General features: G+C 36.6%; 1 protein-coding gene across 7 annotated transcripts in view; it reads right to left on the bottom strand.

Annotated features, from left to right (window-relative positions):
- Positions 1–7,793: 7,793 nt before the first annotated feature.
- Positions 7,794–27,089, bottom strand: part of LRRC49 (leucine rich repeat containing 49) — a gene marked incomplete at its 5' end in the record, with an annotated part of 155,745 nt that continues 136,449 nt past the window's right edge. For all 7 annotated transcript variants that reach the window (XM_082648708.1, XM_082648707.1, XM_082648703.1 and 4 more), the window contains 5 exons: positions 7,794–8,415; positions 14,105–14,258; positions 20,493–20,602; positions 23,683–23,868; positions 25,297–25,534. In XM_082648708.1, coding sequence (XP_082504834.1) covers positions 8,212–8,415; positions 14,105–14,258; positions 20,493–20,602; positions 23,683–23,868; positions 25,297–25,534 — 892 coding nt within the window. In that variant the 3' untranslated portion in view covers positions 7,794–8,211. The remainder of the gene's footprint in view (positions 8,416–14,104; positions 14,259–20,492; positions 20,603–23,682; positions 23,869–25,296; positions 25,535–27,089) is intronic.

Here is a 27,089-nt window from a genome sequence, read left to right as displayed (position 1 = left end):
CCTACAGCTAAACTTATTATAGTGAAATATCGAACTTTTACTGTAAGATTAGGAATAAAACAATGATGACCACTCTTACCATTTCTTTTAGACATTGAGCTGGAAGTCCTAGCCTGTGCAATAAAGAAAGAAAAAAAAATAGAGGGTATAATAACTGGAAAGGAAGATGTAACATTGTATTTGAAGACAAAATGATTTTTGGAAAATTCTAAGAAATCCACAAAAGAATTTATCAAAATTAGGAGAGCATGGTTACAGGATACAAGGTCAATATAGTAGATTCTCATTATTCACTGAAGTTTTATCCTATAAAGATGTTGTGAACACTGAATTAGCAAATACTAACATTTGCTCCTAGGAGAAATGCAGGGTTACGTTCTCATGAACCTGAGTACAACACTTTGGACAGTCAATCAATAGGAACCTTTTTTTTTAATGCGTGCTTTTGTTTAAAGACATCTTTTAAAATATATATTGTTGATTCAATAACATTGAACTCATGGCCAACAGCATTATAACTCATGCCTGAACAAAGCTTATCTAACACATGTATTTTTCTTGTTAGGCACATCACAACCATCTTGTGCTTAGGAACACCAGAGAGCAGTTCAGCACTACCGTAGGGGACATTTTAAACAGCAACATCACCAACAGAAAAGATAAAAATGCAACAAATGTGACACTAAATATACCACGAAAAGGACACTTGTTTACATTATGACAACTAAAACAAGAAGGCAGAATGTTGCCTTCTGACCTCAGCTGGGAGGTGTGTGTTGGTTGACTTAAATTTTTCATCACCCTGCTCATGTCTGTGAATGAACATGAAAGCACTGTGAGTATTGACTTCGGGGTTACAAATATCCTTTAGCAAATAGGTGAATTTGTAAATACAGAATATACAAATAATGAGGATCAGCTATATATAAAAATAAATTGTATTACTATATACTAGCAAAAACAATTGGAAGTGAAACTTTAAAATATAAAAAAGTCATAAATAAATTTATTTCAGAATAAAATTTAAACTGAAACTTACAAAATTTTGCTGAAAAAGTGATCTAAATAAATGAAGAGATATCTCATATCCATGCATTGGAAGATTCAATATATTAAGATATCTATCTTCCCCAATTCATCTATAGAGCCACTATAATCCCAATAAAAATGCCCCAAATCTTTTTCTTTGTAGAAATTGGCAAGCTGATTTTATTATTATTATTATTTTGCGGTACGCGGGCCTGCCACTGTTGTGGCCTCTCACTGTTGTGGCCTCTCCCGTTGCGGAGCACAGGCTCCGGACGTGCAGGCCCAGCGGCCATGGCTCACGGGCCCAGCCACTCCGCGGCATGTGGGATCCTCCCGGACCGGGGCACGAACCCGTGTCCGCTGCATCGGCAGGCGGACTCCCAACCACTGCGCCACCAGGGAAGCCCCTGATTTTAAAATTTATATGGAAATGCAAAGACCTAGACTAGCTAAAACAATTTTGTAAAATAAAAATAAAGTTGAAAGAACTACATTACATGATTTGAAGACTTACTACAGAGCTACAGTAATCATGACAGTATGGTATTCATGTAAAAATTTTTAAATGGAAAAGAACAGTAAGTCTAGAAAGAGACCCACACATATACAAGTCAACTGATTTTCCAATAAATTGCTAAGACAATTCAATGGGAGAAAGGAACTTTTCTGTACCAAGTTATACAGGAACAACTGGGTTTCCATATGGAAAAGAAAATGAAGTTTGACCCCTACTTCACAGTATTCACAAAAATTAATTCAAGGAGGATAATAGTACTGAATGTAATAGTTAAAACTATAAAGCCTCCAGAAGAAAACAGAGGAGAATATCTTTGCAAACCTTGGGCAGGCAAACCATTTTAGAGAGAACATCAAAAAGCACTTGCCATAAAAGAAAAATCAATGAATTGACTTTATCATAATTCAAAACAGAAGTATTTTACCTAGAACATATGTAGAACCCATACAAATCAATAATAAAAAGACAATTCAAATTTTAAAAATGGGCAATAGACCTGAACATTTACTTCACAAAAGAAGAAATAAAAAATGACTAAAAAGCACATAAAAACATGATTAACACCATTAGAGGGGCTTCCCTGGTGGCACAGTGGTTGAGAGTCTGCCTGCCAATGCAGGGGACACGGGTTCGTGCCCTGGTCTGGGAAGATCCCACATGCCGTGGAGCAACTAGGCCCATGAGCCACAACTACTGAGCCTGCGCGTCTGGAGCTTGTGCTCCGCAACAAGAGAGGCCGCGACAGTGAGAGGCCCGCGCACCACGATGAAGAGTGGCCCCCGCTTGCCGCAACTAGAGAAAGCCCATGCACAGAAACGAAGACCCAACACAGCCAAAAATAAATAAATAAATAAAATTAAAAAAAAAAAACCAAACACATCATTAGACATCAGAGAAAATACAATTAAAGCAACAATGAGATGGCTGAAAAAGCCACACTAGAATTGTTAAAAATAATAAAGGCTCACAACAACAAATGTTGGCAAATATGTGGGGCAGTTAGAACTCTCTATACATTGCTGGAGGGAGTGTAAAATTATACAAACACTTTGAAAACATGTATGGCAATTCCTTATAAAGTCCAACTTAAAACTATTCTTTGACCCAGTAGTTCCACTGAAAAGACTTGTACAAAATGTCTTTATTCATAATAGCCCCAAAGTTAGAAACAATCCAATAGAATGGATAAACAAATTGTGGTACCTTCACACTATGCAATAAAAAATTATCAATTTCTGATACATGAAACAATAAGAGTGATTCTTAAAAACATATGTTGGGTAAAAGAAGTCTGACACAAGAGTACATACTGTATTGTTCCATTTACAGGAAGTTCTAGAAGAGACAAAATCAATCAATGGTGAACGAAATTAGAAAAATAGTTGCTCATAGGGGAGGGCAAGGATAGACTAGAAGAACTTTTCTCAAGTGATTGAAATGTTTTATATCTTAATTGGATGTTGATGATATTTTCAAAATTAATCAGATTTTACACTAAAGTGCATTTCACTGTATATAAATTTCACCTTCAAAAAAAGGTCTTGCATGGAAGCAACCTAAGTGTCCATCGACAGATGAATGGATAAAGAAGATGTGGCACATATATACAATGGAATATTACTCAGCCATAAAAAGAAACGAAATTGAGTTATTTGTAGTGAGGTGGATGGACCTAGAGTCTGTCATACAGAGTGAAGTAAGTCAGAAAGAGAAAAACAAATACCATATGCTAACACATATATATAGAATCTAAAAAAAAAAAAAAAAAAGTGGTTCTGAAGAACCCAGGGGCAGGACAGGAATAAAGATGTAGAGAATGGACTTGAGGACACGGGGAGGGGGAAGGGTAAGCTGGCACGAAGTGAGAGAGTGGCATGGACATATATACACTACCAAACGTAAAATAGATAGCTAGTGGGAAGCAGCCGCATAGCATAGCGAGATCAGCTCGGTGCTTTGTGACCACCCAGAGGGGTGGGATAGGGAGAACTGGAGGGAGACGCAAGAAGGAGGGGATATGGGGATATATATATCCGTATAGCTGATTCACTTTGTGATACAGCAGAAACTAACACACCATTGTAAAGCAATTATACTCCAATAAAAGTATTTAAAAAAAACAAAAGGTCTTGAACAATCTCTTCTCGGCACAAAAGCCACCATCAAGTACACACACATACTTCACGTTAACACATCAGATTGCAAAAATTAAAATCTAATTGTCGGGACTTCCCTGGTGGTCCAGTGGTTAAGACTTCACCATCCAATGCAGGGGGTGTGGGTTCGATCCCTGATCGGGGAGCTAAAATTCTACATGCCTCGCAACCAAAAAAAAAAAAAAAACTCAAAACATAAAATAGAAGCAATACTGTAACAAATTCAATAAAGACTTAAAAAAAAATCTAATTGTCATTGAGTATGTGAAACAACTGAACTGTATTCTCTGCTTGTGGGAGTGTAAACTGATAATGACTTCAGAAAGCAATTTGACAATATTTAATGCAGTTGAATGTGTGCATATGACCCAGAAACTCCACTGCCAATTGTGTACCCCCAAAACTCAAGACATGTGAGCACATATATTCAAAGCAGCATTGTGTGTAATAGTTATAAACCAGAAATCACTCAATGCCCCCCAACAAGAAAATGGATATATAAATCATGCATTGGTCATACAGCCAAATATCAAACAGCAGTAAAAAAGAAAGTAGAATTACTCCCATCAGTTATGTTTCTGGGTAAAGCTGCTCAGAAACAGAATACTGAATGGAAAAAAAATATGCAAAAAATACATACTGCATGATACTATTTGTATAAAATATGAAAATATAAGTCAATTCAATGAACTCCCTATGCATGTATGCATAAATAGGAATCGTATGAAAACATGAATGAATGATAAGCATCAAATTCAGGATAGTGGTACCTCTAGGCAAAGAGGTACACAGAGGCTCCATTTCTACTTGTGATGTTTTATTTTTAAAATCTGAAGCAAATGTGGAAAAATATTAATATCTGTTATGCTTGGTGGTGGATACAGGGTATTTATTTGACATACTATTCTACCTGCATTTCTGCATGTTGATATATTTCAAGATAAACAAAGAGAAGAAAGAAGTCAACTCTCTGATAACTCAAGCTTAGAGAGACTGGTGTAAGGAATTAATAGTTTCATTGTCTCCTGAAGAGAAACCGTGAAGTATTTCATTGCCCAAAAATATAGGAGTAGTTTATTCTTTGGAGTTGGGGTATACTTTAGCTCATTTATTTATCCTTATCCTCTTTCCAGAAAGGATTTGAGGTAGCTTGTAACAAAAGAGACATACGATGAGCCAGGAAAACATAAACCTAAGTAGAAAATCAGGATCAAAGATAACAAATATTCCACCAATACTGGTTAACCACAGTCACCGCGATCAAGTTTCAAACTTGGCTCGGAACTTCTTGGCAACAGTAACCATTCCATCTCCAGCTGACCCATAAAAGCAGGTTAGGAAAACTAACCTTTGTTCTTCAAGATTTAACTTAATACTCTCCTGAGCAGTATCTCTGTATTCTATTTTGCATTTTTGCCTTGCTAACTAGCCAGGTTCTTCTTTTCACTTCTTTTGTCCTTCTCTCCTTTCCTTCCTCTTCCTTTCCTTTCCTTCCTTTCTTTTCATTCTTTCATTTATTTTACTCAGATGCCAGATGCTTAAGACTAATAGTGGTTATGAATGCAGGTCCTACCTACTATATAGTGGCTGAAATACCCTTGGGTGAGGTTTTTAACCTCTCGAGCCTCAGTTTTCTAATGTTCAAATAGGGGTAATAGCACATGTATATCACAGTGTGGGGAGATTAAATGAGAATGCATGTAAAGACCTTAGAATAATGCAAGACGCCACCCTATAAATCTCAGTTGTTGTTATGATTATTATTAGTCAGTGGAGGAGAATATGAATCCACTGTAGTCCCTGCCCTCGTCAGGGGTAGATCAGGAGCAGGGTAAGGTTTCACTGTCTCACGTGCCAGGCCTTTAGCGGAGTGAAGTTCTGGAAGTGGGGAGCTGATACCAGCACCGTCCTCAGACAGTAGCACAGTTAGCTAGCCTCAGATCCAACAGCACACTTAGCAGCCATCCCCAGATGTAACAGCACACGTAACAACCTAACTGCTGAACCAGAACATGGCGGACAGTATCTCGCCAGATGGCACAGACTGGACATTTCTGCTTTTGAGGCGATATTCTGTTTCTGCTCGAGATCCCTTTTGGAAAAAAGCAATCCTTCAGAACATACTAGCCTTGAGAGTCTCAGACTGTGGGCTGTGCATCTCGCCCCCCTTCCCAAAGATCCTGGAAAGTACCAAGTAGAGATGACAACTTGTTCCAGGGATCACCAGTAGCAACATAGGGCCCTCAGTTGATTCCAGCCACAGTAGACCCAGGTCCCCTTGTCCTTTCATCTGGGTGTAATTCTCACCCAGCAACTCCAGCAAGCATGGGTTGGGAGGAAGCTTAGCTGCAAGGGACAAGAATTATATGGGAGGACACAGCCAGTGGGAGTTTGGGACCAGGCAAAATAAGGATTCAAGTAGTAGAAATCAATCGGTATGAGGCAGTGGGGGTAGTCAAGAGGGGGCTCAGGTACAAAGGGATGAGAGACCAAGTGACTAAAGCTTAGGCATTAAGGAGGTTTGGTTTCAGGAACGAGAAGGCCAGAAGCAGGTGGTCTGGGCAGAGGCAGCAGTGCGTGTAGGCTTTCTGCCAAGTCAGCGTGCGTTGACCTTCGGTTCCTTAAATACCCAGGAGGATTGCGGAGGGCCAAGAATTCATGTGAATGTGAGGGTCAAGTCTCTTTAGCATCAGGGGTGGGAGGGTTAGGGGAGGAGAGGCAGCATTCAGGAAGCTAGACAGGTCATTTCTGCTACAGCCAGGCATTCACCTGCCTGGCCTTGAGCGAGCAACCATTCCCCACATGCCTGAGGAGTCACATGTTCTTGCCTCTCCTATTTCCTAGAAGCCCACGAACAAGATATTCTTATTTCTCATCTCAACATCACCCTCAAGGTAGGTCTCATTTCTCTACCAAATAAGACAGAGACCCCGGGAGAGATCACCCTTTACCAGACAGATGAGAGATGGTCCATAAGTTTCAATTTAGAGACAGGATTATCAGCAGACACTGAGTTCTTCCTGTCCTGGGGCACCAACTCTGTGGTTCGACCTGTTTCTAGAAGAAGAACAGCTTCTTTTACTGGGTGGTCGCTTTGCGCCAGGCATTATGATAAATGCTTTAAATGTATTGTCTCATTTGATCCTCAGGACAATCTTATGAGGTAGGTACTATTATGAGGAAATTGAGGTGCAGATGGGTCACTAAACTGGGAGCTGAAGTGCTGAGATGCAAACCCAGGACCGTGAGACTTAAAAGGCTACGTTCTGAAACATCATGCTAACCTCCTAAACTTCAGCACTCCTTCTTGGGGGAGGGTGACCACGAGCTCTTAAGGATGTAGGCCTTTCTTAGAACTGCAAAGGCAACTTACCTCACTTCCTTCCGAGCATTTCCGTAGGACTTTGTTGTCCCGTAACTTCTGTTCTCGTTTTCCCACATCCTGGTGGTCCTGCTGTGATAGGGTTGCCTGGTAAAATGTGACCAAATAGGAGAATTCCTAGTTATTGGCCTGTAAGATTGTGTTTCTAAAGTTGTATCACTTCTGGCTATGGTAATGGGCTCCAAACACCCTCCTCACCAGCAGGAAGTATGACAACACCTGGCTTACATCTTATTTACCTGTTTGACCTTCAACTGGAATTAGAAAAATTAGAAACTTTCACTCATAAATCCCTAATAATTTTGAGCTACAGGTATACATGCCTACCTAAAAAAAGAGCCTTAGAATAGCTAACAACAGAAAGAAACACCATTCAGAGAAGCAGACTTAATGATTAGTCACCACATCTTACATACACTCAGGATCTCCTAAGAAAAAGCATTTTCTTCCTGCTCCAGTTTTGACTCATTTTCATATCTTCTGCCTATAGTGACCCCCCAGGACCCCCTTTGGTGTCCTGAGGATGCATTCTTAGAATAATGAGGCCTCTTCCTATATAAGTGAAGAGAAGGGCTCCCACTCAGCTAAAGAGAAACATATAATAAATATGACAATTCTGACCGGATTAAGGAGGCAAACACATTTTCTTTTAAACTAATTTATTAATAAGTTTATTCTTCACTCATAAAAAAGAACATATTTTTGGCTTTGAAATAATGACATAAAATAAAGAGGCAAGTAACTAAAAATTATCAGCTGAAAGTAGATAGAAGCAACTCATGCTGAACCATGAGCAAACACTACGTGCTTTGGGCTATAGCAGGGGCACCAGTCAAAAGCAAGAGCTGAAGATGCGGGGCCCATTCAAGGCCCAGGCTATCTCTAAAGACTGCTTAGTTCCCAAAGATTGCTTGGTCAACATACACAGGAAATGACTCCTCCCTTTCCCTCTCTTTCCTCCTTTTCTTCCTAACCTTTAACTACAAGAACAGTAGGCAATAATGCTTTGACGCTAGTCTTTCTAATTTGTAGGATAGCGTTGTTGCTGTTTTAACATGTTTAACCTGCATATTTTCAACCTTCAAAAACATAAAACTGCAAAAATCAACTGTAACTAAAAGCCATTTCTATTTTTGGTCAGTTATCTGCTGTAGGCAAAGCTTCATATAGGAATTTTTATTGCGGATCTCCATGACTGCGTCCCTAACAAGCTCAATGAACATCTGTGGCCAAAGCTTCTGCAAAGCCTCATTTTTCATGTTGATTTCTGTGGCTTCCTTCACAAGATCCTCGATGTACATCTTGCAGAATTTCTTTTTTTCCTTTATTTCCTGTTAAAAAAAAGAACATTTTACAGTCAATCATAATTAATCCCAAAACCAAAGCAACAATTACCTGAACCAGAGAAACTTGAAATAATCTATTCTGACCCCCACCCCTCATAGCAGGAAGACTTTCCTAGACACTCTGGACACAGAGCTCTGCTTGAGTAAAGACAGCAACTGGGAGCTCACTTCTCTCCAGTCCACTCCCACCTCCGTGGGACAGCTCTGTTAAAAATGTATTTCCTGGCAGCTGTAGGAAGAAAACTTCCAGGTGAACTAATATGAAACCCATTTGCTAATTGTGGGGGGAAATAAAGCTTTTAAACTACAGTTAAGAAAAGTGTTTCTTTATTGGAATCACTGGATCGTAACAACTATTTCTTCATTGATAGACTTTCTCCTTTCTCAGTGAAAGTAGTTTACTTCGCACAAATTAACTGAATGCATAGATTCATGACTTCTAGTAGTAAATATATCAGGGCACTGAGGCTGACACTCTTAATTAGTATGAGGTCAGTTAATATCCATATACATATTTAAAATATCCATACTCTGAATTCACTCTGTATTTTAGGAAAGCATGTAGTGATGCATTACACTGACTTATGTGGCCAAGACCATTTGGACAAAGTTGGGGAAAACTGTACAAGGAGGAGGAAGAGGACATATATACAAGCCTGGGACCCAGAACTTGGCCTTCAGAAGAGACAGTGTTCCCACTCAACTTCTGGGTCTGGCAGTCTGCAAATGAAAAACCTGGGTTCAAAACACAACAGAGGAAGTTTTGGGCCCGAGGCTACTGGGGCACTGGGCCTCGATATCATCCTAGAGGCTGAAACAAAGCCATTTTGATTAATGCAAAAATTCAACATTTATTTCGGCTGTTGATACTTTGAGTATCTAGGCATGATGATGGAAAGTGCCATAATATATATGGAAAAAAATCAATGGAATAGATCAGATAATCAGAATTATAGAAGAAGCCATTCACATAAATGGAGGAAGAAAGAAATAATAAATGTCAATGAGTCAATAGGTTTAACTACTTGGAAAAGGATATACTGAAACCTCCAACTCAAATCAAAACACCAAAATAATTTTAAAATAGTTAAATTTAAAATATCAACAAATGTTGCCATTAAAATCACACTACAGAGATTTGTAATCACAAGGAAAATGCTTACATTATAATGTTAAGTGGAAAAAGAAAAATACAAAATGAAATTTTGATAGAGGTTGGGTTACATAAGTGTATGTATTTGTCAAAACTTAGCAACTGTACTCCTAAGATTTACATTTCATTGTATATAAATTTTACCTCAAAATAAGAAACTATATGAAATACTGAACTCTAATGATCTGCATGCTGAATTATTTAGGGAGAGGTGTGGTAATGTGTGCAATTACTTTAAAATAAACTTTAAAAATAAGGTGGACTGTTGATGGATAGAGGATGGGTAAATGCATAGATAAGTGACAAAGCAAGTACACTGTACAGTACAATACTAAGAGTAGAATTTAGGTTTGGGTATTGGGTGTTTACTGTAAAATTCTTTCAACTTTGTTGTATGTTTGAAATTTTCATTTAAAAGTTACAAAAATATATAGAAAATTAATAAAAAAATATACTGAAGTGTCATTAAGATTGTCTTTGGGTATTGAGACAATGAGTATTTTTTGCTTCTTTTTTCTATTTCTCTTCCTTTTCTAAATTTTTACAATTTATAAAACAATGAAATATGTTTTAGATTCTTGATTAATTAATATAAATTAATAGTGAGTCCCAAGTGTCACTAACTTCCTCTAACAGAGGCATATTTTGGAAATTTTCCTATGATATATAAGATTTCTCTATGTAATCACTCACCATTCAGGGATTAACAATGGCCTACACATGTTAAAAGCTTAACTGAAATAAATGAAACAGTAAATAAGTGCTGAATGAGATGTTTAGATGGCAAATACAATCATTGTTCAAAGAAGCGAGAGCCCTTTGTGCTGGGGTGGTCAAGAAGACTTCAGGAAACAGCATGATATACTGTGAAGGAAGCCAAGGTCAGGAATCAGAAGGTCTGAGTTCTAGAGGCAGTTCAGTCAGGATCTCACCATGTGAGCCTCAGTAGTTCACCTAAGTTTCCAGTTTTCCTTACCTGTCTAAGAACATGACTGGATTCTTTAAAGTCCCTTTCAGCTCTCCGTCCATCTTAAATCTTTTTTTTTTTTTTTAAGATGTTGGGGATAGGAGTTAATTTATTTATTTATTTTTGCTGTGTTGGGTCTTCGTTTCTGTGCGAGGGCTTTCTCTAGTTGTGGCAAGCAGGGGCCACTCTTCATCGCAGTGCACGGGCCTCTCACTGTCGCGGCCTCTCTTGTTGTGGAGCACAGGCTCCAGACGCGCAGGCTCAGTAGTTGTGGCTCACGGGCCTAGTTGCTCCGTGGCATGTGAGATCCTCCCAGACCAGGGCTCAAACCCGTGTCCCCTGCATTAGCAGGCAGATTCTCAACCACTGCGCCACCAGGGAAGCCCCTTAAATCATTTTTAGAATGAGTCAGGAGGTTGAATGAACAACTACCAAGCAACAGAATTATACATGTCATATGTATAATGAAAGGGTCTGCTTACCCTGATTCGTGAGAAAATTACTTCAAGTAATTCCTTTAACAACTCAGGATATACAGAGGAGAGACAATGAGCACTTTGTGTTGCAGTGATTTAAATATTTTTTAAGAAGTGGTGAATGCCAGGTTGTGAGTCGATAGAAAGAGATTAAGGGACATGGGCAAGGTCTTTCAGGCAATAAATAAGTGGTGGAATCATGGGCTCAAATCCAGGTCTCCTAATGGTGTAGTATTCTTTCTATAATGTTATGTGGCTTCAGGTTTTTTCTTTTCCCTTTGATATTTCTCAAAACAGTAGTCAGCGTTCGCTGTCTTTACTTCTTGTTTGCTTGTTTACTGCTCAAACCACTTTCATCAGGACTCTGCTTATATGACTCCACTGAAACTATCCCTGTTCTGACTAAAAATGACTTCTACTGCCAAATTTATCAAATTTTTCCCCTCTAGTTTGTGCCTTTGGGATTTTAGAAAATCATAGCCTACCCAATCAAGGTCATAGTTTCATCTGTTTTTTAAATGAGAACTTTAAAGTTTTGCTTTTCATACTTGGGTTATTTGATATGGAGTTAATTTTTCTTGTGTGGTGTGCAGTAGGGGGTCTGTATTTATTTCTGATTTGATATTCCATTTCCTCAGTAGCATTTATTAGATAGTCTGTCTGTACTAGTCTGCAATACCTGCTATCTGTATAAAATTTTCCTATATACGTGGGATAGTTCTGCCTATTTCGTCCATGGGTCTATGTATCTATTCCTATACTGCCTTAATTACTACAGCTATCTATCCAATTTCTAATTATCCTATTTAATGAGTTGAAAAAATTAAGGACAGATGTTGAATTGTATGAAATGCCTTTTGAATATCTATAGAAATAATCACAAATTTTTACCTTAGATCTATTAATAATTTACTGATATCAAATATTTCTCACATTCCGAGACTAAACCATACTTGGCTGTAATGTTTCATTATTCATTTAATGTTCTGCTGTATTTTGCTTGATATAATTTTTTAAGGATTTTTGCATCATCAATATTCTTAGGTATTTGGTCTGGCTTTTCTTTTTCTGTGCAGTCCTGGAAGGTTTGGATTCAATGTTACACTGTCTGACTTTAAAAAGTGAAAAAGTTTTCCTCTTTTTTAATACTCTTGAACAATTCAAGAATTATTGGAATTGTCTGTTCCTTAAAGAGTTGGTAGATTTCTCTATGAAACTGTTCTTGTTTTGCAAGCAGCTCTTTGATATTTTTCTAAGTGTCCTTTATTGAAATCAGTATTAATTTTTGACTCCTAGAACTGACTGCTTTCAGGAAGACAGGACTCATAATCCTGCCAGCTTGGCTTTCATTTTCCCTCTTCGCAACATCAGGAAGCTCCTATTTGCCAAGGGATTAAATTCAATCTCTTTCCCCTCTTACTACCTTCCCAGTCTCATCTTCTAACACCATCTACCTCAGTCTCTGTGCTTCAACAACAGTGAACTGCTTAAAGTTCCTGGCCCTCTCCTTATCTAATTTATGCTTCCATGTCTTTTATTCATATTGTGCTATTTCCTAGAAATGCCCTTTTCCCTTTATCATATAGCTACATTTTATCCTTTAAGATTTCAGGAAGCTTCTTCTCTAGAAAGCCTCTCTTGACCAAGATAAGCTATCCCTCTTCTACTCTCTTGATGTAGTGATTTACATTTATCCCTGCACATGTCTATCACCCCCATTAGAATGTGGGATCCATGAGGATAAGCACAGTGACTTCTTACAGCCCAAGTATTATGTGCGATCAGTGCTCAACAAATGATTTTTGAATGAATGAAAGTATGACTATAAAGAGGACTTCAAGGAACTGACTTCAAGTATTTGAAGAGTTTTCATAAGAAAGACTTGTTCTCTTTTCTACATAAGGCAATACTACTAGGATCACTAACTGAAAGTTATTAGGAGGCAGATTTCAGCTTAACATGGGTAAGAATTTCTTCACTGTTAGAGTTGTTCAGTGATATGCAGCTACCTCAGGAAGCAGCAACCTTTCTTCACCAGAAAAATTTAAAGCAGAATCTGAACATTTTTCAGGATGCTATAAAAATACTGTTGCACTGAGTTCTCAAGTATTTTTCAAGCTATAATCCTTAGAGCCCTATGGGTTCCAGAAAAGATGCTTCAGGACTGGGGGTGAGGTGAGGGAAAGGAAAAGAATAGAAGATCCAATCAAATAAAGCTCTGAACTCCATCTACAACAAGAACAGCTCTGCTGGTTTGCTTTCTTTTGAAATACTGAGTTTCCAGCTACAATATGGTTTGAATAAAGAATCTCACAGCTGTTATAAAACATTTGAAAAATGTTTGGCCATTTTGTGTATACGTATATATACCCACACCATATATATATATACACACACCACTTAGTCCCCTCAAAATCTCTTGTAGAATCTTAACTTTCTATTGTTATTTAGATGACTTGTTTCTTCAGCTTTCTCTGAGTTCCACCAAGGCAGGTACTGCATGGTTTTCTTCTGTGTAGTTCTGCAGCACCCTAACACAATATTCCCTCAGTAAACTTCTGAATACATAAAGGAATAAAGAATTGGTTCCAGTTTTTCTGTCTAAATAGCTACAGTGGAAACAGAATAGATTAAAATTATGTGACTAAGAACACAGAAGGTAATGGTGTAGGAGAATAAAATAGTGAATTAAAACATCAAGGACCTAGGCAAAGAGAACAGAAACGGAGGTTCTGCTGTGTCCTCTGCCAGTCCGGCACAGGCTAGTTAAGTACTCAGAGCAAGCCTATATCACTTTTCTTAATTCAGAGAGATCTGGACCTACTTTGGTCTAGATTTTTGGTACCTATTTCTTTTGAACATTTTTTTTTTTCTGCTTAAATATATTGAAACTATGGGTTCTACTTCTCCCCAATGCCTTGGTGCCTACTGTCCCCAGCTCTGTATATAAGGCTGGCTAACATTCCAGGACAAAAAAAGGTTATCCGAACTGATTAGGAGAGAAATGTACAACTCCCAAGTCTCAAGCCATTTGGGATTTATCCAGACAATAGCTTCCAAAGATAATGACAGTTTTACCTCTAGCTTTTCATTATAAAAGTCTCTTGTGGTATAATTTAGTGTAGCACGATTTGTGCTTTCTCCCACAAGTCTCTTGCTATCATTATTTTCTTCATTGACAATACCAGGTTTTTTCCCTTTCGTTTCTAGAAGATACCGGAATTGCTTCTTCCTGTAGAAAGACAGTAAAGAGATTTAGAGTTACTTATGTGATTTGTGAAAAAATGTCCAGTTTTTGTTGACTTTAGAGGGTAGCATATGCTTTTTTGAATATCTGTTTTATGAGTTTGAGTTTTTTTAAGTCAGTTCACTACCCCAATCTCTCTACTAATTAAGCTATACAACTCAAATTCTTTTGTTTCACAACTACCAATCATCAACAAAAACATGTCTCAAGCATTTCTAAAGTGAAAAAACTCTAAAAAAAAAAAAAAAAAAACTTAAAGAATCACAGAAGACCAACCCTAATTACACATGTAGTAGACCAAACTTTCAAAGTCTTTATATCCCATAAAACATGTTAGTTACACATCTTATAAATCACACAAACAGTTCATAATTCTATTATGCAGCTCAGTAGTATTGCCCATAGCTAGAAATGGAATGGAGGGACTCCCCTGGTGCCGCAGTGGTTAAGAATCCGCCTGCCAATGCAGGGGACATGGGTTCGATGTCTGGTCTGGGAAGATCCCATATGCTGCGAAGCAACAAAGCCCGTGCACAACTACTGAGCCTGAGCTCTAGAGCCCATGGGCCACAACTACTGAGCCTGTGCACCACAACTACCGAAGCCCATGTGCCTAGAGCCCATGCTCCACAAAAAGAGAAGCCACCACAATGAGAAGCACATGCACTGCAATGAAGAGTAGCCCCCGCTCACCACAACTAGAGAAAGCCCGTGTGCAGCAAAGAAGACCCAATGCAGCCAAAAATGAATAAATAAAATAAATAAATTTATATATATAAAAAAGAAATGGAATGGAATACTGGTTTAAGTTTAGGTAAAAACAAAACACAAAAAATCCGAAAACCTCTAACTGTTATCATATCAGGGTAAGATCTTATTAGGAGGTAAATAATGAAACAGGAAGCTTCGTTTGATTATGAAGAACAGAAACAGTGCTCATAGCATCACTTGCAGACCCATAAGCCTAGAATTCCAGAGGACTGCAACTCAGATCCTTCATGAAGGTCACTTTCTGGTTTCTACCACTTAGCGTGTCTCTCAGGGAAGTGATATAAATACTTTACTATGAACTGTGAACTGAAGATTGGGAGCAGAAAAGGAATATATCTTTTTAAAATGTCTTCCTTTTCCCAATTTAAGAGTATAACACAACTGTTTTAGAAATTATAAGGGGTACGCATTTTGAAAAGTATAAAAAAATAGAGTAAAATCACCCATAAGTCTATAGCATATAAATCTATGTAAATCATTAACATTGTTCACATTAGACATATTTCTTTGCAGGCTTTTTCTATAAATTTTTGTGAAAAGTTAAGATCATAATTGTAAAGCAATTATACTCCAATAAAGATGTAAAAAAAAATCATACTAAACATCCAGTTTTGTATACTGTTTTTGCTTAATGGTATATAATAAGCATTTTCTATGTTATTAAAATTAATATTTTAATGAATGAATAAAATTCAATTGTGATGTAGATCAATTTACATAATCAGTCCCTTTTACTGGATATTTCAGTAGCATAATTTTCTCACTCTTAGAAGAAGTAACATATAGGTATTTATCTGCATTTATTTTATTGATTTTTAATTACAAAAGCAATATACAAATTATCCATCACTTTTATTAGTCTTTTCAAATAATCAATTTTTCATTAATTATGTTTTTAATGTCATTATTTCTTTTCTTTAACTTGCTTCAGGATTATTTTGCTATTGTTTTCCTAACTTCTTTAGGTAAATGTTTAGCTCATTCATTTTCAGTCTTTATTCTTTCCTAATGTACACATTTCAGGGCTAAAATATTTCCATTTAGCACCACGGTAACTTGATCTCACAAGTTTTGAAATGTGGTATTTTTTTATTACATTTCAGTTCAAGGTCGTTTCAAAATTACATTATAAAATTGTCTTTAACTTGTAGTTTATTTAGAAATGCATTAATTTCCAAATACATGGGGATTTCCTAGCTAACATTTGTAACTGAGTTAAAGTTTAATTGCATTTTGAATGGAGAGCATAGTCCATGTAAATCCTTTGGAATCTGTTGACATCTGCTTTCTGGATAGTAATGCTTGAAAAGAATTTGTGTTCTGCAGTTGTTCCGGGTAATGTTCTCTAAATGGCTAAGTCAAGTTTGTTAATCATGTTGTTCAAGTATTTTACATCCTTTTTCTATTAATTAATCAGAGGTATATTAAAACTTCCCACTGCAGCTGTGGGCTTGCAGTAATGTCAATTTTTGGTTTATAAGTTTTTAAGGCTAAGCTTATAGGTTGCAGACAAATTAAATTAGCAAATTGATATTTCTGGCGAACTGAACCTGTTATCACTTGAAATGATCCTCTTTATTTCTAGTATTGCTTTTACCCTTAGTTTATTTAGTCCTCAATGGTTACTTTGTTTTTATTTGGTTAGTATTGATGTTGTTTATCTTTTACCACTTTTTTACTTTCAAACCTTATGTAACCTTATGTTTCAGATGTGTCTCTTTTCAACAACATACAGTTGAACTTCCTTTTTTTTTAAATTGAGTCTGACAATCTTTGACTTTTAACCAGAACAATTAGTACATCTGCATTTTATCATTGAGGTAGATTCGGTCATAATTAATGGCTCCCTTGAATCCATGCCCTTTACAATATTATTTCACAGTTAGGTAAGTATACCTCCGAGCCTCTTAAATCTTGCTCTGTGACTGTGACCAATAGAATGTGGGAAATCATGGTGTACCAGTTCTTAGCCTAGGCTTCAAGGGGCCTTGCATGTTTCTGCGCTCTCTTCAAACCCTGCCTTTGCCGTGAAAACAAGCCCAGGAAGATTTCTGGTATATGAAAGACCATGTGGAGCAGAAACAAGTTGTCCTAAGTAAGGTCTTTATAGACCAGCTTACAACTTCTCAGACTCCCCAAAAGTGAGAGAGCTTAGGGAAGTTCTGCAGAGCTGCCTATCCAACCCTCAGGTGACTGCAGATGCATGAGGTCCGGAGCTGAGAGCAGAAGAAGCACCCAGCTAACCTATAGACTCAGTGGGAAAATGTTTCTTGTTTTTAAGTCACTGAGTCTTGGTACAAGTGTAATTGCTGATATACTAGTATTTAGGTTAAATCTAACATTTTATTTTCTTTCTTTTTGACCAAATATTCTATGTTTCTTTTCCTTTTTTTCTTCTCCCCACTTCTCACCCCTGCCCTGACCTTACTAGTTTGGAAGCTATATACTCTTTTATTCTTTGGTTACCAAAGAAATTACAACATGCACTCTTAACTTACTAACATTTAAACTTAATTACTATATCTTCATCCTAGATAATACAAGGACCTAGAAAACTATAATTCCATCTACCCCTCCCAATATATATACTACTATTGTAGTGTATTTTAATTCTACATTTTAAAATCTCACAATACTATTATTGTTGCTTTATATAGTCAATGTTCATTTAGTTTTATCCCACAAATTTAATATTTTCCTTGCTCTTTAGCTCTTCCTGCACCTCAGAATTTCTATCTGGGATCAGTTTCTTTCTGCCTTAATTATAGGCTTTATCATTTACTGCAGGAATACTGATGGGAAATCTCTTAAGTTTTGTTTTTATTATTTTGTTTTAAAATGTCTTTATTTCACCTTCATTCATTTTTTTAAGGTTTTTATTTTAATTTATTTATTAAAAATTGTTTTTTTTTGGCTGTGTTGGGTCTTTGTTGCCATGCGTGGGCTTTCTCTACTTGCCGTGAGCAGGGGCTACTCTTCGTTGCAGTGCGCTTCTCTTGTTGCGAAGCACGGTCGCTAGGAGCGCAGGCTTCAGTAGTTGTGACACGAGGGCTCGGTAGTTGTGGTTCGTGGGCTCTAGAGAGCAGACTCAGTAGTTGTGGCGCATGGGCTTAGTTGCTCCGCGGCATGTGGGATCTTCCCAGACCAGGGCTTGAACCCGTGTCTCTTGCATTGGCAGACGGATTCTTAACCACTGTGACACCAGGGGAGTCCCTTTCACCTTCATTCTTAAAAGACTTTTTTGCCTGTATGGAATTCTAGCTTGGCAATTAATTTACTTCAGTATATTGAACACATTCATTACCCTGTCTTCTGGCTTCCACTGTTGCTGTTATGAAGTCAACTGTTGATGTGCACTCCTTTGAAGATAACCTCTCTTTTCCTGGTTGTTGAAAAATTTTTACTTTATAGTCAGTGTTCTGTGATGTGACTAGGTGTAGATTTCTTTTAATTTAACAAATTTGGAATGGATGAGTTTATTTAATGTGTAGATTAGTGTATTTTATCAATTCTGAAAAAATTCTTTGCTGTTATCTCTATCCCATGCTCTCTATTGTGTCTTTTTGAAACTCCAAACATATAAATCTTCTAAGTCACTCCATCTTCAAATTTCTTAACCATTTTTCCATATTTCTTTGTTCTGCATTTTGCAAAATCTTCTCTAGTTTATTTCCCAGTTTACCGATTCTCTTTTCAGGTGTGTCTAATTGGTTGTTAAACCTCTTAATTAAGCTTTAATAATTATGCTTATTATATTTTTCATTTATAGAAGTTCCTTTAGTTTCCCTTCAAATCTGACAGATCACTTTTTTTAAATTTCCTGTTTTCTCCAGATATTTTCAACCTTGTTTTTTATACCATGAAATATTGATATATTAGGCATAGTCATTTTGTAATCTATAAGTCATAATGCCAAATCTAAAGTATTTGTGGGTCTGTTTCTATTTTTTTCCTGCTAGTTTTTATACATGGTGCCTTATTTCCTTGTGTGCTTGGCTATTTAAAAAAAATTCTTTTCATTGTGTGTTGGTCATTGTCCTTAAAAATTATCCATGGGGATTATCTGAGATAGGATGAGAGTAACTTCCTCCAGACAGAAGGTGCATTTGTTTTTACCAGGTATCTAGAGATAGTAATGTTTAAATTTTGAAATTATTTTAAACTATGCATGTATTATAAACTCAGGCTGCAAATTTACCTAAAGATTGGCTTTGGTTATAATCTCTTAGAGACAACTCTGTTCCTTTTCTCCTCACACCAATGCAATCAGAACTGAACTAAGTGGGGAAGTAAGCACACAGGATACCCATTTTGTTGGTATAGATTATAGTAGGGTAGCATGGCTCTGGAGCCAAGTTTTGGGGAGGGGAATGGGGAACTTCCTGATCCTCAAAGTAAAAAGTGGTATGATCCTGGAGGTCGAGGTCAGGACAAGCCCCCTGATCACCCAGCTCCCAGACTATAGCAAAGGTAGCCGTTTCCTTGGTGGACTGGTTCTGTGTATCATTCTGAGATCCTTTCCAGGCCCAGTCTAGAGACGGCTTCCCTATTCCTTCCAATGATTCTGTAGATAATTTATTTCTTATATATCAACTGTTTTCTCCTTACTCTAGCCAGAGTGAATTATCTATAACTGAATCATGACTAACACACCATCTTTGACTTTTCTCCTTCTATCTATGCCACATCCTGTCAGTCAGTGTTTTCTGTCAGGTACACGCCTTTGAAGTATTTTTCAAATTATCCTCTTCTCAATTCTGTCTTAGTTCAGACCCTTATAATCTCTCTCCTGGACTACAGACTAGCCTCTTGATTGGTCTCCATTCCTTCCATCTCTGTCCTCTTAAATGGCAGCCTTTCTAGAACATGAATCTAATCACAGATTGTTGTGCTTAATTAATTACAAAGTACAGTATTCAGTTTTGTTTTTCATGGATTTCTGGGCTCTTCAAAATCAGATCACAATCAGTCTTTCTACTTTCATCTCCTATCACAATTCGCAATCATCCTATGCTCCAATTATATTAAACTATTTACAATTCCTTGTGCCTTTGCAGATCTCTTTCCCTCATACCCTGTACCTGAAAAAACTCCTGTGTATTCCTGAAGAACTAGAAAAATGTTACCTCCTTTGTGAAGCCTTCACCAATGTTTTTCCAAAGTGTAGTGTCTCCTATGCTCCTACAGCCCTCTCTTATAGCATCTGAAATGTCTTTAACTTATTAGCTTATAAGCTAGTAAGTTAATTTATTAGCTTATAAGCCACACAAGAGCAAGAACTTTGCCTTATTCATCTTTATACCTCCAACACTTTGGAGAGGGCCAGACACAAAACAAATTTAGGATGTTTGTGGGATGAATAAATAGCACAATTAAGAGGTGTGTGGAATATATTTCTTTTTCTAGTGCAACAGTACTTCTATAAAAACTATAGAAATTAAAGGTTACCTGGCATCACCCAGAATTGAAATCAGATGGTACTGGGGTAATTCAGAAGATGCTACATGTGCTAGGATTCCAAAGAGCCTTTCAGCCATTATCATATCATTTTGCGTTACCTGAAGAGATATGAAGGAGAAGGGTCAAAAATGACATTGCCTCTTAGCTTGATATAACTAACATAATTCCATAGAAATTTCCAGATTAAATATTTTCTTTTAGTCCAGAAAAATACATTCTCCTGGGCTGTAAGAGGAGAGTGAGTTCTCATCGATATTTCTCTTTCTTCCTTGCACTTGATTAAAATGAAGATGTATTGATACAAATGTGGCCCATGGTGATGGATGATGGCTGGGAAGTGAGGAGTTAGCTCTGATTTAGAAGTCATGGTTCCTAAGGATAATACCTGAGACACCTTAAATTCTTAATGAATTTTTTAAAAAATCCTATAGCTTCTTTGAGTAGAATGATTTAGGGGGAAAAACCTCAAGTGTCAATGGAATAGATTGACTTTAATAATGTGTCAAAGGTAAGACAAGGTGTTGTTCATACCTTGTTCCTAAAAGGATAATTTTGTCCCTTTCTGAAGGAATGAACATTGGATTAGGAAAGGCACTCCTATTCGTTCTGAAATTTTGTCCGCCTTTCTCCCCACAAGGAATAATCTGTCACAGATATATCTCCCATGAGGGCTCCTTCCTATGTTAACCAAGAAACTACTAAAAGCAGGACTTGTATTAATATCTGGGCATATTTTTTAATATAAAGTTAGGTTGCTTGCATTTTAAATACTATTAGATTCTCAATATAATGCAGTGGTTCCCAATCAGGGGCCATTTTGGCCCCTAGGGAACATTTGGCAATGTCTGGAGATGATTTTGGTTTATCGCACCTGGTGGAGGGGTGTTACTAGCATCTAGTGGGTGGAAGCCAGGGATGCCGTTAAATGTCCTACAATGCACAGGACAGTTCCCACTGTAAAGAATTATCTGATCCAAAATCTCAACAGAGCATTTGAGGTTGAGAAACCCTGGTATAGTTAAATTTTGCATTTTTAAAAACTTTATTCTTTACACTAGCTATAATACACTACACAGGAATTTCTGGAAACTAAATCCATAATTCACAAGCATCTTATACACATGAATCAGTGCAGAGTGACCCTTTCTCTTCCCTTCCCTAGACTTTCATAGTTAATGAGGCTGCTACTCCCTGAAATCCGTCCTTCAGCTCACAACTAAGTTGTTTGGTCTAATATAGTCACCTAGTGGCCAGTGCTGGGCACTACTCCATCTTTTCCTCTTGATGCTCATAATTCAATTTAAGTCTCCTCAAGCAATATCATTCTCTCTTATACAAAGAGAAGTAGAAATACAGTATAACATTATTATATATTGTCAACGATGAGATAAGCAGTTTTATTTTAGGTCTTTTATTAAAGGGTCAAATATCCCTGGCATTGACATTTTCGGAACTTTAAATCAAAATAAATTACATTGGTTCTTTCTCATTCTTCTCTATTTTATACAATTATATTATACTATTACTTCCTATCTCAAGGTTTTATAATAATTATTACATCTCCAGTAGTGATCCATATTTGGGTAAATACACTATTTAGGGTTAATTGAGATAACGATTTGGCCATCAATGAGGGAGAATTACTCACCCATAGCAAAAATAACTATTCTACTTCCAGTGTAGGCTAGCTTTGGAAACTTTTGGAATTAATTATTAGATCTGACCAGTGACCTGCAGCCTCCCTGGGGAAGTACCAAGAGGGTACATAAAGCTGAAACAAATCTCTTGAGAACTAGCTGGAGAAATTAATAGTCATCTGAAGGTCCCAGGTTTGCCCTACATCTTCAACAGATGGCTGATATTGTGGTCATGGGCCTACCATGGTTGATACAAATTTCACATGGCTTTTGTACAATGACCCAGAGACCTCCAGTCTCCTAATGGTATGCTGTAGTTTTGGAATTTTAGGCTAGAGTTACTTACAGTGTATCAGCTGCAGGGAAATACAGTTGCTATTACCACCGTGCTAGCAAAGTTGATTATAGTTCATCTTACAATAAGGAGGTCTGAATTTTAAGAGATAATCACAATAATACTAACAGCATATTAGAGATGTTTTCCTTTAGAGGATTATTTAAATTCAGTTCTGGAATTCCACAGTAGAGGAAGAAGCATAGTTTCTCTCTTTTCTTCCAAAGTAATATTTAAAGACAACATGATCTTTGGATAGCTGGGGGATTAACCCTGAGACAAGCTTAGCAGAATCAATCTGAAAAATAACTCTTTACTAATAATTTTCCAGTTATTCAGGTTCCAGGCACAATGCAGATATTCCAAAAGCATCTACTACAAACTATTAACAAAGCAGTCTAGACGTTTATGGACTTATGGTTGTTTTACTTCCTTTTCCACTCATCTTTATCTTCTTTTATCTTTCCTCCTTGCTTATTTTCTCCTTCTCATCTCTTCTTTTTAAAATCACTCTTCTTTCCCTATGTACATTCTTTTTTTTCCATGTTATTCTTCCCTTCCCCTACCACAATCCTTATTAATTCACATTTAGTATCACTTCCCCATACCATTCTGCATGTCAGACAGTCTGTAAAGCACTCTGAAAAATACAAAGATCACATTACTTACAGAAGTGGGTTTTTTTTATTTTAAACTATTATCCTACCAACACTTTACTTCTCTGAATACTTACAAACTATCAAAAAAGTATTTACTATTCACCATGATCTGATTACTATTTTATTTTCAAAACTGTCTAGTACCTTAGAAGTTTTTAGATAAATAGTTTTAGCTTTTCAACATTTTAAATGTCAAGATTTTTTTTTTAGAAAAACATTATTTCTCAAAAGTTCTATCATGGTTTTATACATAAATGCCTGGCCATTTTTATGACTACTTCCCCTAAAAAGGAATTTTTTTTTTTTTTGCAGTACGCAGGCCTCTCACTGTTGTGGCCTCTCCCATTGCAGGGCACAGGCTCTGGACACGCAGGCCCAGCGGCCATGGCTCACGGGCCCAGCCGCTCCGCGGCATGTGGGATCCTCCCGGACTGGGGCACGAACCCGTGTCCCCTGCATCGGCAGGCAGACTCTCAACCACTGCGCCACCAGGGAAGCCCCTAAAAATGAATATTTTAATTCTACAGTTGATTTTGTGTTTAGCTTACCTCTGTTCCATTTATTTTCTGCATATTAAAATGGCTCAGTCTAAACAGAACATAATATTTCCAGAGTGTAAAATTGACAACTGGATTTCCTTGAGGATCAACGGTCAGCTGGTCAACTCGACGGAGTTCTGCTAGTGCATTAAATTGCTGCAGCATTACAAGATTTGTTTCCTTGAATTTAAGGTGCTACAATAATAAAACAAAAAAAGAGGTGAATATTGAGTTTAACCATCTTAAAACATTAACATTAAAGCTTCACTGATCATTCCCCAAATAAATGTAAACTTTACGCTTAGCTAATATGTTTCCAATTACATTAAACCAACTGAATGTATTAAACTTACATAAACTTTAATCCACCTAATGCAAAATTAGTGATGGAATATATTAATCCATCCAACATTGGATTCAAAGTGATTTCCCTTCTGCAAAGGACATCCCCCTATTTATTAACAACCTAAGAGTCTTAAAAATTATATAAATACACAATAATTCAGACTCTTCCAGGCATTACAATGATTTTATATGCTTTACACTGAGATGAAATCTACAAAGGAAAGATCAGAAGTAAAAATTTCAGAATTTTATAAATGCAGGGCTCACACAGAGCTTCTGAGAAGAACTAGTTAACCATTATTACTTTTATCTTGCTAATTACTATGTAGGCTACTTAAACTGGCTACCAGAAAATAAAATCATTAAAACCGAAATGCTAATATAAGTGTTCTGTCTGAATTTGGATGATCTTTTCTAAACATACTATCTCCACTTCTGTCTTCTTTAGGGAGGATGATATAACAAAAGAAAAAAAAACACTTAATAAAGGGTAGGTGAGGGAAATCACTTGGCTGACAGAGAAAAACACAATGATAATAAAAACTCAGGAAAGAATTCATGGAAATCACAGTTTCTGCAAATTCACGCTAATAAATAGTACAATAATACTATAATTGGAAAGGGCTAATTTCTCAAAGTAATTTTTTTTTTTTTTTTGCAGTACGCGGGCCTCTCACCGCTGTGGCCTCTCCCGTTGCGGAGCACAGGCTCCGGACGCGCAGGCTCAGCGGCCATGGCTCACGGGCCCAGCCACTCCTCGGCACATGGGATCCTCCTGGACTGGGGCGTGAACCCGTGTCCCCTGCATCGGCAGGTGGACTCTCAACCACTGCGCCACCAGGGAAGCCCCTCTCAAAGTAATTTTAATGAGCTATTAAAGTTATTTTAAGTGTTGTTAGGGGACTACTGTAAAAATTATACGTAAATATATATGTCCCATTAATACCAGGTACAATAAATGAATATATAATATACAGTTGGGTGAGGTCTTGTTGAAAGTTTTACAAAGTAGAAATATATAATTTGAATAAAATTACATTAGCCCATTATACTCCATAAAGAAGCATTTTCTAGAGAGATAATTTCCAATATTTACAGAAGACTGCAAGGCCATTTATGAATACTAATTTAAATCCCAGATTCAGAAAATCAACACAAGAACTTAGTCTCCCTGCCAGATAGAAACTGCAGAAATAAAAGGTAAAACAGGTTTTTGGCCTGAATATAAAAGTCATGACTGAGAAGAATTCAAACATACAACTAAAAGAAAATGTTTACCAAAGAATTAGGAAACTTAATCTTCAATTTGGGAAGCACTTGGACGATTTCATCAAATTCTATGAAAGTGAAGGACACTGTTGTCACCATTCCTGCTGTTTGCACACTCCAATTCCGATCCAGACATTCCAGCGCTCCTGAGCCATACATGGAAAGTGTGTCTCCATCCACTTCGACAAGGTGTGTGTCTGTGACAGATAGACCTTGTAAAGCACTGGTGAGTCCTGAGTCCAGAGACCTGGAAAACCCAACATATAATTTTAAATGAAAGTCTTATCATGCAAAGTAAATAACAGATTATAAAGACCTGTTGGAAAGGTATTTGAAATTTTATATTCACTTTTTTTCATTTCAGTAATTAAACCCAGAGCACCAAAGATTAATTTTCAATAGAATATCTACAAGTTTTGTATTCTTCTAGTCATGTACTTTAATTCAAAAAGAGGCACATGTGAACAAGAAAAATACCACTTTTAAACCCAAATTATTTATATCAATGAAAGATAATTGATATTCTATATAGTTTTAAAACAATCCATTTAATATATCATAGATATCTTTGCATGTGAAAACAAATAGGTTTTCCTAATCTATGAAGTATTCTACTGTCTGGCTGAAAAAAAACTGTATTTTACAAAATAATATTTCTATAGTAAGAACCATGTAATATAAAACTACGTTTATAAAACACTTGGGAATTTATATAATAACTGCTAAGAATAATTTCTCTCTCAGAAGCTGGATTAAAGGGTAACTTTGACTTTCTATTTTTGAATATTTCAATGTTGTTTGAAATTTTGCAAGTGTATATATATTACAGTTATAAGCAGTAAAATCAATGAAGATTTCCTCCCCATTTTGAAATAAGAAATGATAAAAAAATCCACTATTGACTCTATGTGTGTGTGTGTGTGTGTGTATATATATATATATATATATGTGTATATATATATATACACACACACACATACAGATACAAAATAACTTCACATATCTACTGAATATGATCATTGTTATTATTTTCAGTTAGAGCCACATGTTTTATAAAAGGTTTCCTAAATGATAGCTCTTTGAAGAAGAAAAGAAATAGCTTGATCCAATTCAAATTTTCTACTTTGTGAATAGAGACATAACTATTTGTTTTACCCAATCTCAAAACTTAATCGATGTTTGGTTTTTGTTCTATGGGTTTTCGTTCTGGAATTCTGCTCTCAGACAGTATTTATTTGCCCTTACTAAATATATTCGTGCTTTGCTCTCCTTTGTGCTCCTATGGAATTTTGTACACTCTTCCAATACATCACTTCTCATACTCAAGCATAATTATGTGTTTACAATTTTGACTATATTTTTTCAGCTTTGGGGCTCTGGAATCTATGAGCTTTTCACAATGGGCCTTTCACAATGTAAATGACTGCATTACTAAAGATCTTCAACAAAAGTTTTATAATGCCGATGCTGGGAGTAAGACTGACAAACCATCACCCTGTTGGTTTATCATGCTTTACTAGACTTACTATGCTTATTTCATAGGCACCAGTTAACATGTAACACATTTGTTGACACAATAAGAAGCTGGGTAATGACATCAGTCAACTCTAAGTGAATATGCAACTGAGAAAATATAAAAGGACTGATTTCTGCCAGACTAGTGCTCAAGACAATGATTATTATATGACAATAATCAAACATTCAATGAGCAGTGGTGTGTGAATAATCTTAGATGATAATCCTATAAATGTAATGGCTGATAATATAGAACAAAAATAAGATGAGAATTAAGAGTTCCTTTG

The sequence above is a fragment of the Grampus griseus genome (assembly GCF_964374135.1).
Source record: "Grampus griseus genome assembly, chromosome: 2".
Taxonomy (NCBI): Eukaryota; Metazoa; Chordata; class Mammalia; order Artiodactyla; family Delphinidae; genus Grampus; species Grampus griseus.
The sequence above is the reverse complement of the archived record's forward strand: the minus strand, read 5'-3'. Positions and strand labels throughout refer to the sequence as shown.